The sequence below is a fragment of the Morone saxatilis genome, unplaced genomic scaffold, assembly GCF_004916995.1.
Source record: "Morone saxatilis isolate NCDOM2014 unplaced genomic scaffold, NCSU_SB_2.0 Contig17, whole genome shotgun sequence".
NCBI lineage: Eukaryota > Metazoa > Chordata > Actinopteri > Moronidae > Morone > Morone saxatilis.
In genome coordinates this window covers 6,671,905-6,687,811 of record NW_023339729.1, presented here as the reverse complement: position 1 = coordinate 6,687,811, position 15,907 = coordinate 6,671,905, and the positions used below count along the sequence as shown (strand labels likewise).

Here is a 15,907-nt window from a genome sequence, read left to right as displayed (position 1 = left end):
ACAAGCCAATCAGGGCATGGGTCATTCTGGCCTTCAAATTACACTCTCCCACCCTGCGACCCTCAAATCATGAAAGACTGATTGCAACTTGTACATACAACCCCCGACAGATGATTACTCACAGTAAGGGCCAACATGATCTCTCGGAAGTTCTTGTTTCCTACGATTCTCTTCTTAATAGCTCTGACTGAATCTTTGGGCCTGGGAAAATAAAAACAAATTTGCATCATGAGATCAGTATCTTGATATTTAAATATGAAAATAAACAATAATCTTTTTTTTATGTTTGTTTATGGTTTCATGGCTCGCGTGAAAAAATAACTAATAATAACTTCTTTATAGATCTAACTACTACAAACACATTGCATTTCAGACGTACAGTGACATTCCTCACAGCATTACAAACCAAACAGCGAAACCGAGACCGGCCTTAAACATAAGTAGATCATTCAGCCACAAGCAGTTGCATGGAAAAGAAACAACCAAACCATAAAGGAAGTGACACAGTGAAAACAAATACAAAAATAAAACATGCAGAGGTACATACAGTACAGTGCCCTGGAGCATAATGTACTGATTCATCAGACAGATTAGACAGCGTGCACCAGATGGGGATAGTTAGTAGCTTCTTGATGAAACCATGTTACTTGTGTGGGTAACCTACCCCTCGTCCGTCTCATTGATGATGTCACATATCTCCATGTTGAGCCCCCAGTCCTCCGACTGCAGAGAGCCGCTGGTCGCTCGCTCTGTCAACAGAGAGGGAATCATGTGAAGTTACAGTTACACAGTAAAACTCAAATGAGAAGAGATGTCGCAATAACCAGAAAACTACCCTCCGATAGAATTCCTGTAAGATAATGAAAAGTCACACGGGTCATTTTAGCAGGTCTTACCAGTTGGTGATGATTGACACCACATGTAAAGACAAAAATGACATTTTATTTTAAACCAGAATGTTGCACAGGAAATTAAATTATTGTTAAAGGGAAAAAAACACCCCATATCAATTAAAATCTGTTTATTTGGGTTTTATCACTTAAGTTGAACCTTTGTATTAAACACACAGTCATTTCATCCATTATTCACAGTCTTAATGCAGGCTGTAAATAATGTGCCCCTGCTCGTAGATGACTATTTGGATGCGGTTGGATAGGATTGGACAGAAAATGGCCTCTTACTGACAGCACAAGCAAACAAATACAATTGTCATCAAATAATAATTCTAAATGGTTTAATTAGCACCACCATTATCAAACAAGGCCTCACACAGGCTACCTTTATAATATGAATAATATAGTGAGATCCTTACTCCTACAGATAACACTGTTTTTATAGGAACCCTTTGTTTATAATATAATATAATACGCTGGTGGAGAGAATGGGTTCTCAGCTGAAACATGGATTTCCCACCAAACTATTTAGCAATCAAAGCCAGCTTTCTTTGCACTCCACCTCTCACAGGCTCCTCATAAGTCTCTAAATCTCCTTAATTCCTTTCCACCTACACCCCCAACACTTCTCCAAACAAACCCTCACCACTGCCTTTCTCAATCCCATATTACCCCCCCCTCCCTCCCTCTCCTCCCTCCACTTCATGTGACTGTCAGCTGCTTCTGTTCTCCTTCGCTGCAGAACTAGCGGTGGAAGCCTCCCTGACATTTATGTGTGAGAAAGTAAGTGGATGAGATAAGAGGAAGGAAGGCTAGAGATGGGTGTGTTTTCATTGCTTAAGACATCTTTCCAGCCACCAGCAGCTCACCTAAATCCTTTCTGTGGATGTGTTGGCTTTACAGTTTTACAGTTGCTCTGCCATGATGAGGAAATACTGCTGCTTTGAAAGTTGTGTAACATGCCATATGCTTGTTGAAGAGGACCAGTAACACTTGGGCATAAGGTGTGAAACTGTAGCTCGACAAAGTACATCAGTGATTAAGGAAGTGAGAGGAAACACCCACGGCCTCCTTGATTCGCCACATTAGTTGTCGCTTAACGTGCAGCAACCAATGGCGTGCAAGATTGAGAGGAATAAGTCCCGCCTCCGTCGAGTCATCGCTCTAAAGACATCTTTTTTATGTTTCTGTCAAATTTGGAGTTCATTATTTAACATTTTAGATTAAGAAAACCAACATTTAAAGTGTTGCTAAGTTGCCTTACATCCCCGGCAGTGTGCTGATAAAATACTGCGACATGTTGCTGTTCATTTTTTTAATTAAATGATGTGAAATTGAGTCCAGCGGCGAACAAATCCTCGCATAAATAGTTTCAAAAGCAGCTGCGACTTACCGATTCTCTGACCGACGGGCGTTGAAAACGGGTTTCCTATGAGAAACTCCATTTTCTCCCCGAGCGAAAACATCCTCGAGAATGTCAAGCGTCCACTATGTAGTAAAGTAATGTTGCAACTGGTGAGCTCCAAACTGCGGTGTTTCCTTTTGCTTTCAGTGTCTGCCGCTGCCTCAGAAGCGCACGGGCTCGATAAGAGGTAAGAGGTCACGTGAAAACACACACACACACACAGCCAGGAAACAGCAGACATCAACACAGAGGAAAATAATCCCGTTTACAGCTTTACACCTATAGGCTATATATTTTAAATGCAAATAAGCAGGCCTGTTATCAACAAGATGCACATAAAGGATCAAAAGTAAAACGACTAATTTTGCACAATGGCCCGTTTCAGAGTGTTATACTATTGGCGGTGGTGGAAGAAGTATTCTAATCTTTTACTTAAATGAAAGTAGAAAAAAAGGCCACAATAAAATAAAATATTTCAAAGTAAAAGTCCTGCATTCATGTACCAAAACAGTATTGGCTATATAGGCCTATACTGCCTAGAAGTTTAATCCATAACAATGCACATTATTTAAACTGTTTTAGGTTTCATGTAAAATCTTCATCTGAAAAGTAAATATAACAGTCAGATGAATGCAGTGGAGAAAAAAAGTTTGTTTAGCCTGATGTAAACCATGAAAATGTCTTGAAAGTTCACATTGTATATAAATATGACTAATTGTCTTTTGTTTGAATACACACTTTGATCTTTAGAAAGGTCATCAAGTTGAGTTTCTTCTGTGAATTTGAGGGGCTCCAGAAAATGATTAACACTTTAAAGTATTTTGGGTCACTCCTTTAAAGTGAATCAATCATGAGACTCAGCCTGTCTAAAACCACTGTGCTAAAAATGTGAATTTCACATGTATCTTTTTCCAAGGATTATGATCAAGTTCTTTATCTTCATGCACAATCACACATTTAAAGTGAAGTGAGTCGTTGACCACAAAATTCTTAGGTATCAGCCTCACCTCCAACAGTGCTCTTACAGATATGTATGAGAAATACTGTACGTATAAAGAGAAATTATGTAAGTGGAACACAATCTGATTAGGAAAAGAGATAAAATAGTACAGCAGCTAGACTACAGGAATATAATACAACATAAAAAATACATATAATAAAATATAATACCGTGGTAGACAGGAGAGTGATTGTAAAATGTATAAACTGTAATGTAAACAGGTTGTGCAGTAATGAAGTAAACGTATATACATAATGAGAGCAGGCTGTCAACAGGTATGAAAATAAACATAGGCTGTGATGGATAAACAGGTAGTAAAATAAATATCTATACTGTGATGTAAGCATGTGGAGTGCTGTAGGAAAAGTACACACAGTACCAGTAAGTATGACTCAGCATGACTCCATCACTGGGGATTTTTCTTTTTTTCTTATTTCAACATAGTCTGTCCTGCTGCTATACATCTGAGATCAGATAATTAGATTATTTATATACGAATACAAGGTGAATATTTGTACAGGAAACCGCTGCTTGAACATGGTCCACACTGGTTAAATTTCCTGCTGAAACAAAGTGATGAAACAACTTTCCTAGCTTCCGTCTTTTTCCAAGTTGTGAAACATATATCCTTTCAGATTGTATTTAATTGCTGTTGCAGCAATGAGATATTTAATGTAAGGACAATAATCACAAATGCTGACAAAATGTACACCTCATTTTCACATAGCCTGTTCAATGCAGTCACAGGCCGGTAGGACATAAGACCAATGAGAGAACAACAGCCCCTGTACATGCAGAAGAAAAGGTTGGTATGAATAATATGCATATAAGGGGTAGATCAGTATAAACTGTGGTAATTCTCATGAAATTCCAAAACCAACGTTTGAGACCATACATGTTGTGGGTGTGAAGTGCTGGTTCAGTTGGACACTTTAACGTCAGCAGCACCACCTAGCGTCCTGAATGCTGCCATGACAATAGATTTTTGGTCGGTTGCTTACTGAAAATAGTAATCATATGTTAAAAGCTACTGAGTTATGGTTTATGAGTCTTATTGACTAAGCACTCATTTGTTTGTTCCTCATCTTCCATATTTCTATTTTTCTGATGTTCTGAAAACACAATAGAGATTGTTTCAGTTCCTCTTGATTCTTACAGCACAAAAACTAATTACTAGCACTGCCTTTGGTAAAAATCACATAAAAACACAATATTATCCCCTCAAAATATAGAGAGTGTGTGAAGAAACTGACTTCATATCAACCTATTTTTGCTCAAATATTTTTTGGGAGTTATGAGCCTTTATTTGAGGACAGAGGAAATGAGATGTGGAATGACATGCTACAAGGTTCGGGAAAAAGTACTCAAATGTAAAAGTACTCAATATATCTGCATATCTAATCATATATAGGACTATATAATGATGTGATATTAGTATGTAAATAAATGATTATTTCTCATGCATTAATATGTAAGCAGCACTTTATTGTTGTAGGTTTGTAACACAAAGCTCTTATCTGTGTTTGTTTAGGTTACAAAAATATCTGTATTTGTATCTGTATTGGGATTACACCGGGAATTTTAGCTGCCAACAAACTGATATAGTATTTTAACCATGTACCTGAATTAATCTAATAATAAATTATATTCAAACTCCATTTTCAAATAAATAATAAAAAATATAAGTCTAAACTTAATCTAAATAAAAGCTGTGTAGCTGAAGGTACCAGTGGAAATTAGACTTTGTTGGGAAAATGTCAGAATTGCATTAGGCCATATTACATGGTTTTCTTTATACACTGGAGGCTGCTCATATAACAGCAATATAACAGCATATAAAAGCAATAAGATGTGATTAAATAACATGTTTAAAAAAGGGAGATTGGGAGAAGGTAGAAAATACATTTTGTTTAAAATGTCTGTTAAAAATTAGGAAGCTATGGACACATATTTAAAATGTTCCCTTGGCTCATTAGCATGTATTTTTTGAGATGGTTCCTAACCTCAGCTTCTGAGTTTTCCTTCAAGTCCACCCAGTGCAGCATTCAGTATCCATCACAAGTTTTGATTTGGCTACTAGCTGTTCCACTTTACAAACAACAATTGCCTAATGACTGTGACACTAAAGAAGAAGTCTGATCTGAAGTTTATGAGATAAGATCTGATTAAGTTTAAGAAGCGCCTTTTGGATGTGATTTCTAAATGATTTTATGATGATTTCTGTGTGTTTTTTATTATGGAATAATTCCCATATTATTTAATTCATAAATTGACTGATTGTTTGTTTGTGAAAAATCATAAAATATTGAGATTGCTGCCACAGTTACTCAGAGCCCAAAGTGACACCTTCACAATGCTTGTTTTGTCATACAAATACAAGCCTCACAATTATTAGAAATAAAGAAAAACAAGTAAAAAGAAAAGCAGCAATCCTCACATTTACCATTGACATTTCTGAATGGAAAACGGCGAAAACAATTATCAACCAATTGATTTTCTGTCAGTTGATTAATGTATTAATTCATTCAGCTCCTCTTGTTTATACTGTTGAGTAGTTTAATCTGTAACAAACATAATATTTATAAGTAAGTGTAGTGGAGTAGAAGTATAATTGTGTAATTAAGTACACCACTGCTTCTCAGTTGACCATGTTTATTCATATTATTACCATGTTACATGCTGACCAGAGAAATGTAACAGTGTGTGAAAATGAGATGCAGTTAGCTGCAAGGGTACATTTATTATCCATAGCCTACATTTATATATATGTGTGTATTCTAATCGCTATTTCCTTATATGTAATCATACTTTTGAAAAGACCTTTCAAGAACAATTTTAATGTGAGCACATCCTGTGTGTCTTTTTGTATTCATTCATTATCGCCACTAGGTGGCAGCAGCATTGAATCTGCAGTATGTCTGTGTATCTGGGACAAGAGCTGTCTAGTTTTTGTTGTTCTAGACAAACAACCCCACAATGACAACAAAGACACCATGTACTAATAGACCAGACTAGACTAGACTATTATGGTGTATTACCCAAGTGGGGAAATAATTAAAATCAAGTAATTATCTCTTTCTTTAGTAATTCCCACTGTTGTAATCCTAACTTAGGAGTAATATCTGTCCATGCTGCATCCATACAATGTGCCTCTGATGAGGAAGATAAAGTATAAATATTATGTAAGATTAAATTGAGGTGTTTTAGTAGGACATTTTACTTTCTAAGATCCAAACATGTGATATGTCTGTTTCTCTGGGAAATAATAACAATGGTGGTAATGTAAGGGTGGTGTAAAAACAAACTACCACCAATTATTGATTCCACGCCTGAGCATGCACACACAGACACACACGTTCAGAAAACATTTTTTCTTTTTTTTTTATTCTTCCTGCTTTAAAACACAAGAGTCACACAGCAAATAGAAAGAGATAGAGCATGTTTTGATTGAACCAGTAACACAACACATTCTTAACAAAATCTGTGAGAATGTGAAGATAGAAGTTGGTGACCTTTGCCCTCAGAGTTACATTGATCCACAGATACCCTCAGGCCTCCCTCTAATGCTGTTATGACCCCAATAACAAAATAAAATGATTGTTTATTCTCAGTTATCACATTTATCAATCTCTCAACCAACAACAAAAACAGATTTTACATGTAAAATAACGACATTTATATTACATAACACTTCCACATCGTCTTACCTGGCGCACACCTCTCCTCTTAAAGACACACGGCTCTTCTCAAAGCATTCTGGGCTCAATTGATCTAAAAGTAAGATTAGAAAGCCCAGGGGGGGATGCTGGCTCACAGTGTGGCCGTGAGGAGGAGAAAACCTGTGTGTTATCTCCTTTCTCCAGGCTGTACAACCCGGTATAATGTAACAACTTCAAACCCTCACACCTTTGTTCACACAATAGGTCCGTATCAGGCCCTGTGGCCAATGCCATTCATTCACGGGATTCCTTACAATACATTAGTCAACAGCACATGAAATGTATAGCAGGAGGAGAGGAACGGTTTACTTAGTGTGCTCATTTCATGTTTGGATAAAAAGCAATTTTAGAATGAATATTTAAAGGAAACCTCTCTCTTTTCTAGACGTTTCCAGCAGGCTCTCACTCCTGTGGTTGAGGAGAACATTATGCCTGAACTGCTAGAAAAAAACCACACACACATAAACACGTTTTATTCCACAACTGCCACACAATAAACGGCATTACCCATCCCTAATTTCAGGAGATTAAGCCTAGGAAATTGCATGCATGTATGAATGCACTTGTGTGTGAATGTGTGTGTGGTTGCACTGGTTGTAAATTGATCCCTCCTACTCTCGCTGGTTCGTTGTGCAGAGGAGGGGCGAGGAGGAGGAGGAGGAGGAGGAGGAGGGAGCTGAAGCAGGAAGGAAGGCAGGCAGAGAGGGAAGGGAGGCAGGCTGTGAATGCTAACAAGCCCCGTCGTAATCATACAGCTCCGTAGGTAGGCTTTGATAAAAAAAAAAAAAACGGTCTTGCAATGGAGAGGAACGACGACCACTATTAAACACCTACTATGCGCCAGTGCCGCGTTCGCCCTGTGCGCGTGCAGCAGCCTCACCGTCGTCGGCACGTTTGATCAGAAAAAACCGTCTTTTTCCGCTGAGTGAAATGTATCGCGACTGCTCGGGATTCACATTCTGACAATGGAGATTGAAAATATCGTGGCCAACACGGTTCTCCTGAAGGCAAGGGAAGGTAAGCACAGCTGAATGGCTAAATGAGAATACATTTAAATGTGTTTTTTTTTTCCTCCACCTCAACGACATGGCCATGGACGAGCCCGAGCTTTCGGCTGTCCTCCTCGGGATTTATGCTTTCTCCGTCTCCCATCCCTGCGCAGCGCTTTGTCTCCGGGCAAACGTCAAACATATTCCGTTGAAATCAGCTGTTTGTACACTAACAACACACATATTTACCGGGCAGGTTAATGTAAGGCCCAGCCAGCAGGCTGGAGATGAACAACGCAGGGAGTGTTTGCAGCATCGCGCTTTTAAAGCAGCGTTGCATTAGAGGCTGTCGAGCAAATTTTTTCACACAAGCACCAGTGGTTTTGTGGATATTTACAATTTACGATGACATAACGCATATTTAATGTTATTCCCATTGCATGGTATTGAGTGTGGACCAAAAGATAGCTGCGCAGTGGGGCTCTGTGCCTCAGTACAGCCCCTTACCTGTCATTATAGGTTTCGGTTGTGTTTAAAGCCTAATTAGGAAGGTAAAGTGAGCGTGTGGTAGCTATTATTTGACGCAAAAATACGCCACCGCATTGCCGTTTGGCTGTTGATTGGGAGCCACTGGGACGAATTCCTAATATTGCAGTGGGAGACTGGAAGAAGGCCCACCATGTATACCCCGGCGGCCCAGGCAGTGCTGTAGCCCCGGGTGTGCACGCTGCTCAGTGGGCCGGTGATCCCGCAGCAGCTCACCTGGAGGTGGGAAAAGAGGCGAGTATCCATCTGTTTTCCATGAGATGGCAGAGCAGAGAGGCTACTTTGTAGCCAGTGAGTGGGCGCAGGGTGGGTGTACAACACTGTATCAGCTGCCAGAGGAGGGTAAAAAGGTGTTATTACTGCTCATCGATTTCCACTTGTGTGTTTTTTTTTTTTTGTTTTTTTTTCCTTTTCTTTCTCTCATCCAATCAGATCGGACACCAGCAGAAAAGGGTCTGTGGCCTCGGAGCTAGTTGTGCAAGTTGATCCATTTTATTCGACAGCAAAGTAGCTCACAGTGCGAACATGGCTCGGGGGGTCGCGGTACGCAGAGGCCTTCCCTGCTTATATGGTTCGCATTATATTCGGACTGCGTTTACAAGCCCAAACGCCAACACTCCTGTGAAATGGATTATTCACAGCAGCAGTGAATCCATTTCATAGCAGCAGCTGCTCCTTACGAGGCATCAGGCTTTTCTTTACCTGCCGTTAAATGGTGCTTGGCGTGTGTTTGCCCGTGAGGTGATTGTACACTGATCGGATCTACAGGCTCACTACCTGTCAGTGTCCTCAGTCTGTGGATCACCAGAGGCTCCAAAAGGCCCTCAGTGATGAGTGTGAGAGCGTGAGCCATGCAGAGAGTAGAAGGAGCTTGGTATGTCTCAATATGTGGCCCAAGTTCACCGTAATGATAATCCCACTGAGGCCGTGAGATCTGTGCTTGTGGTTTTGATGATTCAGTAATCCTTTTAGTCGTTTCTCAAGTTATTACCAACCAGTTATTTGGTCTCAATACTTGTGAGAACAGATAGGTTTCATACAATTAAAGGTCCAGCGGGTAACATTTAGGAGGATATGTATGTGTTCATTAGTGTAAAATGACCTGAATGTAGGAATCTTTGCCTGAGAATTTATCTACCCCATGTTGAACTGCGATGTTTCTACAGTAGCCCAGAATGGACAAAGCAAACACTGGTTCTAGATAAGGCTTTTCACGTTTTGGCGACTAAATCCTACACATTGGCCCTTTTTAAACAAGTAATTGAAAAAATATAATCAATAGATTTATCAATTAAGAAAACAATCAGCATTTGCAGCCTTATTTTTTCGTATGTGGTTTGTATTGCATGGACACTACTCCGCACGTCAAACATGTTGATTATACAGTCAGTGTTGTTTTTTTTTTTTTATATTTCTCCCTGCTATACCATTCACTGTGTTAATTAGCATGCAGATTAAAACAGCTAATAGCTCCCAATTTATCTGTTTAGGTGCACGGGAGACTAATTTGATTGTAATTTTCCAGAGGTGGGTGTTTGCAGCTGTCGAAAGTGTTTGAGTATGTCACACTGACAGTTGTCAACACTGGCAGTCACCTTCATGCTACATGCCATCAAAGCCCCTGCGAGCAGCAGGCGGGTGCAGGGAGGCAGCTGCATGAGCTGCAGCCGCTGAGTCAGCAAGAGTTTGCCCTGCTGATGTGTCCTTGAGCAACACATCAAATCAGTTGGGTAACTCAGGAGACAGGAAATGATCCATTCCCAGCTTACTAATTAATATGCATGGTGCATAAACAATCATAGGCTGTGTTTGTTTGCCGATATGGAGCATTCTCAATCCCGTAATTAACTCTTGATTAAGACGATGCTACACCTGTCTGCTGCAGTCTAGAAAACGTTTGAGCTTGGTCATAAGTTGCTCATGACCTGAGTCTTTTTAGACAACTTTTACACACCTGTTGATGTGAAACTGGGTGGCCAGATTGAGAAGTGTTATGACAGGGTGTGTCCAGTCTGCCACAGTTGAAATGACACGTCAAGGGAAGTGGTTTGGTGTTGTAGAGATGACACCGCTCCCGCCACTCCCCACCCCTGCCTCGGTGACATTTATACATGCGTTTGGTACAAAACGTGGAAAGGAAATCGACCTTATTGACAGTATTTAGATTTTTCCTATGCCCTAGGGCCGCTCGGGCTGCAAGAGGTGACAGTTGCATGAGATGACAGTCTTTTACAGTCAGAGGAAGTTATTGCTATAGCTCCCCTGAGAATATATTAGAGAATTTTGGAAATGGTGTTTTTGAGAATACCAAGAGGATCACTTTTGGCATAGATAAAGCCCACAGTTTATGTGGATGTAAAAGCTCAGCCAAACATGAGAGTTATTTTTTCCAACACAGCAGTATGATTCCACATGGTCTCATACAATATAACATCAAGAGTATCTCATCAGTCATGGTATTGACAGTCTAAACCCCTTTCACTCACTTCATTAAGTAGCACCCATATTCAATATTTACCTATAAATTGTAAATTCCGACTGAGATATGAGAGGGCCTGTGTTGGCAGCTAATGTTGTTGTTATCACAGACCATATTGGTGCATATATTGGCTGATATTCACAGAAAACTTGTAGTGCATAATGCAGTTAAAAGCACTTGAGATTATTTAGAAACAGTGTTATCATAGTTTGTCCCGCAGACTCCACTGTTTACAATACTTTGCAGCACCTGAGTTGGCAGAGCACCCTATCATAGCGGAGCAGATGGCAGTGTGAAGTTTGTTGAGAAAAATTCAGTTTACTCTTCAGCTGCAAAATATCCTGCCTCTATTATATGTATTTGTCAGTGCGCTTTAATAGCCAAACTGGAGGGTCTTTTTGATTTCACAGTTTTCACATAAAAAGTTGGTTTATATAACACAGTGAAATCAGTTTGTATTTTAATTAGTAGCAAGCTGTGCTGAATAGCCCCTGGAAAATGTATACGAGACATATTTTCCTCTTTCAGACCTGAACAGTCAACGGATACAAACTCTAATCTCAACTATGACACTGTAAACAAAATGGTGCTGAAGTTGTACATTTCTTCAAGAAAAATCCACCCCTGTATGCTCTTGAATTATTAGAGATCTGCAGTCTGCACATTGCAGGAATTATTTTGTGAAACTGTTGCAATTTTTCTTTTCAGATTTCTTTCAACTTTTTTTGGGCTTTAGTATAACACATCTGTATTATATGATCTACTGAAAGACGATATCTTAAACTATTAATGCACACACTGTGTTGTGCACTGTTTTGTTTTGAGGAGGATCTGGCTGTTTTTTTTAGGGTACTGCTCTAGAGCAACTGGTATATTCTTAAAATGGACATTGGAACAAAATCCCATCAGTTGGTTACTCCTATGTATGATTTTGTTATATTTGTGGATGGTGCCACTGCTTATACATCAGGAGGAGATTGCCTACATTTCCCAGAATACCCATTGAGAGCCAGTGTTTACTTCTTCCCTTCAGCTGTGAGTTATAAATACAGTAGAGGTAGAGTATAATGGTGGGTGCATGGTCGCAGCACCACAGAGAGAATTCTCCCAGTTGAGGAAAGTTAGTTTTCAACACTTGACATGTTTTTAACTTAAACAATTCTGCAGTTAAGCTTTAAAGTAGATACACTGGTAATGTGTTGATGTGACGTTAAGTTTTCAATATCTGTGAATGATGAACGTGCATTGTGGGAAGAAAGAAGATGAAATCAGAATTTGGAGTTGATAAAAATGGCCAGCTATTCAGTGAAATAAACTGGTGTTAGTACTAACTTGTTTGCAACAGGGACATGAAGATGTGTTCACCACATACTATATCTGTACATATTCAAATGTGAAGAGTGACTGGACATAAAGAGCATTTCACCCCTCTTCACCTCTCTTCCTGGAATCAAATTTGACTATATCTGTCCGACCTGCTGTGTTTCTTTCATCACTCCTACTGTCTTCATAAAAAGGAAGGAATGTGGACAGTCCAGTGCTTACAGAAGAAACGTTCTCCTGCTTATATAACTCATTTCAATCGTACAAGTAGTTTTTTGGTTGTTTTCTGCTGAACATTACAGATGTAAGCGGATATACCTCTGCTGTGGGTGTCACTAACCTCTCTCTGCTCTCTGCCCCCTCTCCACCACCCTTCACGCTGTATGCTAGCAGGTCCCTCTCAGACCGCTTGTGAGGGTTTTCCTGTGACGTAGCCAGCGTGGCTTTATTAGTTTTGTGGTCATAGCTGGGCTAACACTTGTTGTCATCACTCTGGGGTGTTTCCTCCAGCTGAGGCTCATAAAACACATTGCTTTGTGACTGTCCCTTGATGTGGGACTCATTTTACAGTTATTACACCCACAAATGGGCTGTGCGGAGAAGGAGACGCAGTGTGTTGCGTACGCAGCCCGGCTCTATGGCACTAGCAGCGGCGCTTTGCTGGGTGGCTACTGGGATGTTCATTAGCACGATTTCTTGGCAAGCTGACTAAGCATGAAGAGGCACTTTTGGAGGCACTTTGAGAACATCATAGGGACGTTGTTCCAGCTGCCTTATTAAATGTTAAACAGGCGTTCTTTCTACGTGAACCCAGCTGTCAGCCTGATTTTAACAATGTGTACGACTGAGTGTATTTACAAGTTCTTATGGTTCAAATAAAGATTTTGTTTCTCTAAAAACAGTTTTTAGAGGTCTGGCAGAGTCAACGTCTAGAAGCAAGTGTATTAATGGTCAAAGGTTCTCCACGCTTTATCAGTTTGCCTTTTTAAAACATTCCTAGAGTCCCAATTTTGGCGTCTGCCCTTGGTTAAATTATGTCAGCGCTGCCTTCAAATATGACTTGAAGGTGTTGTCTTATCAAAGATAATCTTCAAGGAGGTTATATGTGCTATGTGTTCCACACCCAAGGGCTCAGCGCTGGAGAGTCTGCTTTTGTGTGTTCCTGCTCTTTTAGCGTGGCCATGAAATTAACCAGTGGGCCCTTCATCTGAAAGACAGCTGTAGATAACCTACAGATTATTAACCCTTCACTTTGTCCTCTTACACACTCAAACTCTGGACGTCTAGCTCCAGTTTAGTCTCACCGCGTTCCCTCGCAGTCCTCCTCCCCCCCCCCCCTTCTCCCCGAAGACACTGAGAAAACAAGGGTCAGTTTTCAAGCCCGTCTCGGCTAGATTTAATGGAATATCTTGAACACGGGGAGAGATGGGGCAGAGGAAGGAAAGGTCTTGCAAAACACCACAGCACGCTGCTGGAGCGACCAAGATCGCATGTGCACTGTGTGTGTGTGTGTTGTGTGTGTGTGTGTGTCCTTTCTGCTCATGTGAAAAACTGCATGTCCTACCTCGTGTAAGACCCAGCGTCCTCCTCTGCCGCCGCGCTCGTTTGTTGTCATGTCCTGGAATTTACTCTGCTGTTGTAATGTTGTTCACATTTTTACACGTGACCCACGCCTTCTCTCAGGGCCATATGGAGAGGGGGAGAGAGAGAAAGGGAGTAAAGAGAGAAAGGAAAGTCTGACCATAAAGAATTAACGAAGGCATAACAAGAGAAAAAAGCTGTTTGTGGGGGAGGGGAAAAAGAGGCTGAAGTCAGAGGAGAAAAAAGGGAAGGGGGCATGTGAGAGGTGAGGATTAGAGGAGAGCCGTGCTGCCTGATATTCACATGTTTCTCTTTTTTTTTTTCCCCCCCTCTCTCTCTCAGCTGATGTGTGTCTTTCAGTGCGAGTATACAGACGGATTACCTTATGCAAACACCGGGCCTTTGCTTTGAATAGGCAACACAGATACTCGCAGCTAATGTTTTCCTTATCAGGGGCTCCTCCAGCCAATCGCACACTGTACGGGAGAGTGACTCGGAAAGCAACAGGCCATTCATTTATCATGGCGAGGCTCCATTGTGCCCATGTGCGTGTGCGTGCTCACATTACAATGGGCCTAAACTATGTGTGACCCTCTCTCATTTCCTACCATTTAAGTCGTGTTTTTGGGAGGGCACCTCAGCCGCCCGATCCGAACCTCCACCTATGCGACTGCGGCAGGGTGGGACCAGATCCAACGAGGCATAGGCTGGTACCAAATATTCGGGGTACGATTGCCAGGGCCAAAAATATCTTGGTAAACAGTGTTATCGGTGTTTTGAAAGTTAGAAAAAAGGCTGTTGGTGCCAAAATGTAGTGGGGTTACGTAACAGTATGTTTGGCTTTTTACCTTTCTCCTCTATTTTTCTTTTACTTTTCTCCTCATTTCATGCCCAGAAGATTTTTAAGTGCACCCTGACCTTGATCTTTGACCAAAATGCTGCTTTTTTCCCTTCTTGTACTGATTATAATGTGTATGTGTAGCCGGACTGCAGGAAGTGTGAAGTTGTAAATACTGGCTTCTTGCTGCCGTGGTCGGTCTGTCACTGTCACAGACGAGCTGGATTTTCTGGCCTTGTGGCTGTTATTCTGAGTGTCAGCATGTGACATGTGTTCATCAGATGGGTGAGCGGCTTCTCCCATATGGCGATGCAAAATAAAGATGGGTTGCGAAGACAGCAGCCCCGCACGACTCTGTGTTCGCGGTAACATCTGAAAAAGCTGGGAATCACAGCAGAAGAAGTTGCCAGCGACGCTGCTTCCAAGTGTTTTTATTTTCTCACAGTTAGCTCTGTAATTAGAGTTCATTCATATATGTGCCACATAACACTTTGTTTTCTTAGTGAATATATATAGTTATAGATTGATTGGGTTTTGTTTTGTTGACTAAATTGTAATTTATATTTATTTTCTTGATTAATCGGTTAATCATTTTGGTCTGTAAAATGTCAGTAGAGCTCATGGTAGCTTTTTAAAATGTCTTGTTTGATCCAAAGAACAGTTTAAAACCCAAAGACTTTCAGGTTATTATCATACAAGAGTATGAAAATCTGAAAATATTCACATTTGAGAGGTGGGAACCATGGATTTTTTTGCCTTTCTTGCTTAAAAGAAATCTTAAAATGACGAAAAATAATGAATGAATTAATCTTGTTCTTGTTCAAGTCATTCTTTAAGCAAAAAGCCAAAGAATTCAGCTTTTGGCTTTGGACTGTTGAACAGAACAAAACATTTAAAGATGTCACCTTAGGCTTTAGGAAGTTATGATTGAATGTAAGAAATTTAGATTTTTCACAACTTTCTGACATTTTAAATACCAAACAGCTCAGCAGATGAATTGATCATGAAATTTAGCACAAGCACAAGTTGACAAGCCGTGCAACTCTGTTGTAGTGCAAATATGAAGAAACGTTTTAATAAGAGTCCGTCTCCCCTGCGATGAATACTTCCAACAGTCGACTGTGTGAACTCTAG

The 15,907-nt window shown here is 40.4% G+C and overlaps 2 protein-coding genes across 2 annotated transcripts in view; one reads left to right on the top strand and one right to left on the bottom strand.

Annotated features, from left to right (window-relative positions):
- The window catches only part of LOC118327394 (target of Myb protein 1-like), a 2,871-nt gene extending 387 nt beyond the window's left edge, over positions 1 to 2,484 (bottom strand). Inside the window, exons 1-3 of the mRNA XM_035660730.1 lie at positions 2,287 to 2,484; positions 665 to 749; positions 123 to 201 (exon numbers count right to left, since the gene is read on the bottom strand). Of these exons, the coding sequence (XP_035516623.1) occupies positions 123 to 201; positions 665 to 749; positions 2,287 to 2,359 (237 nt within the window). The 5' untranslated portion in view covers positions 2,360 to 2,484. The remainder of the gene's footprint in view (positions 1 to 122; positions 202 to 664; positions 750 to 2,286) is intronic.
- A 5,190-nt stretch (positions 2,485 to 7,674) lies between these two features.
- grk4 (G protein-coupled receptor kinase 4) overlaps positions 7,675 to 15,907 on the top strand; it is a gene marked incomplete in the record, with an annotated part of 39,932 nt that continues 31,699 nt past the window's right edge. Inside the window, 1 exon segment of the mRNA XM_035660029.1 lies at positions 7,675 to 8,034. Within this exon segment, the coding sequence (XP_035515922.1) occupies positions 7,983 to 8,034 (52 nt within the window).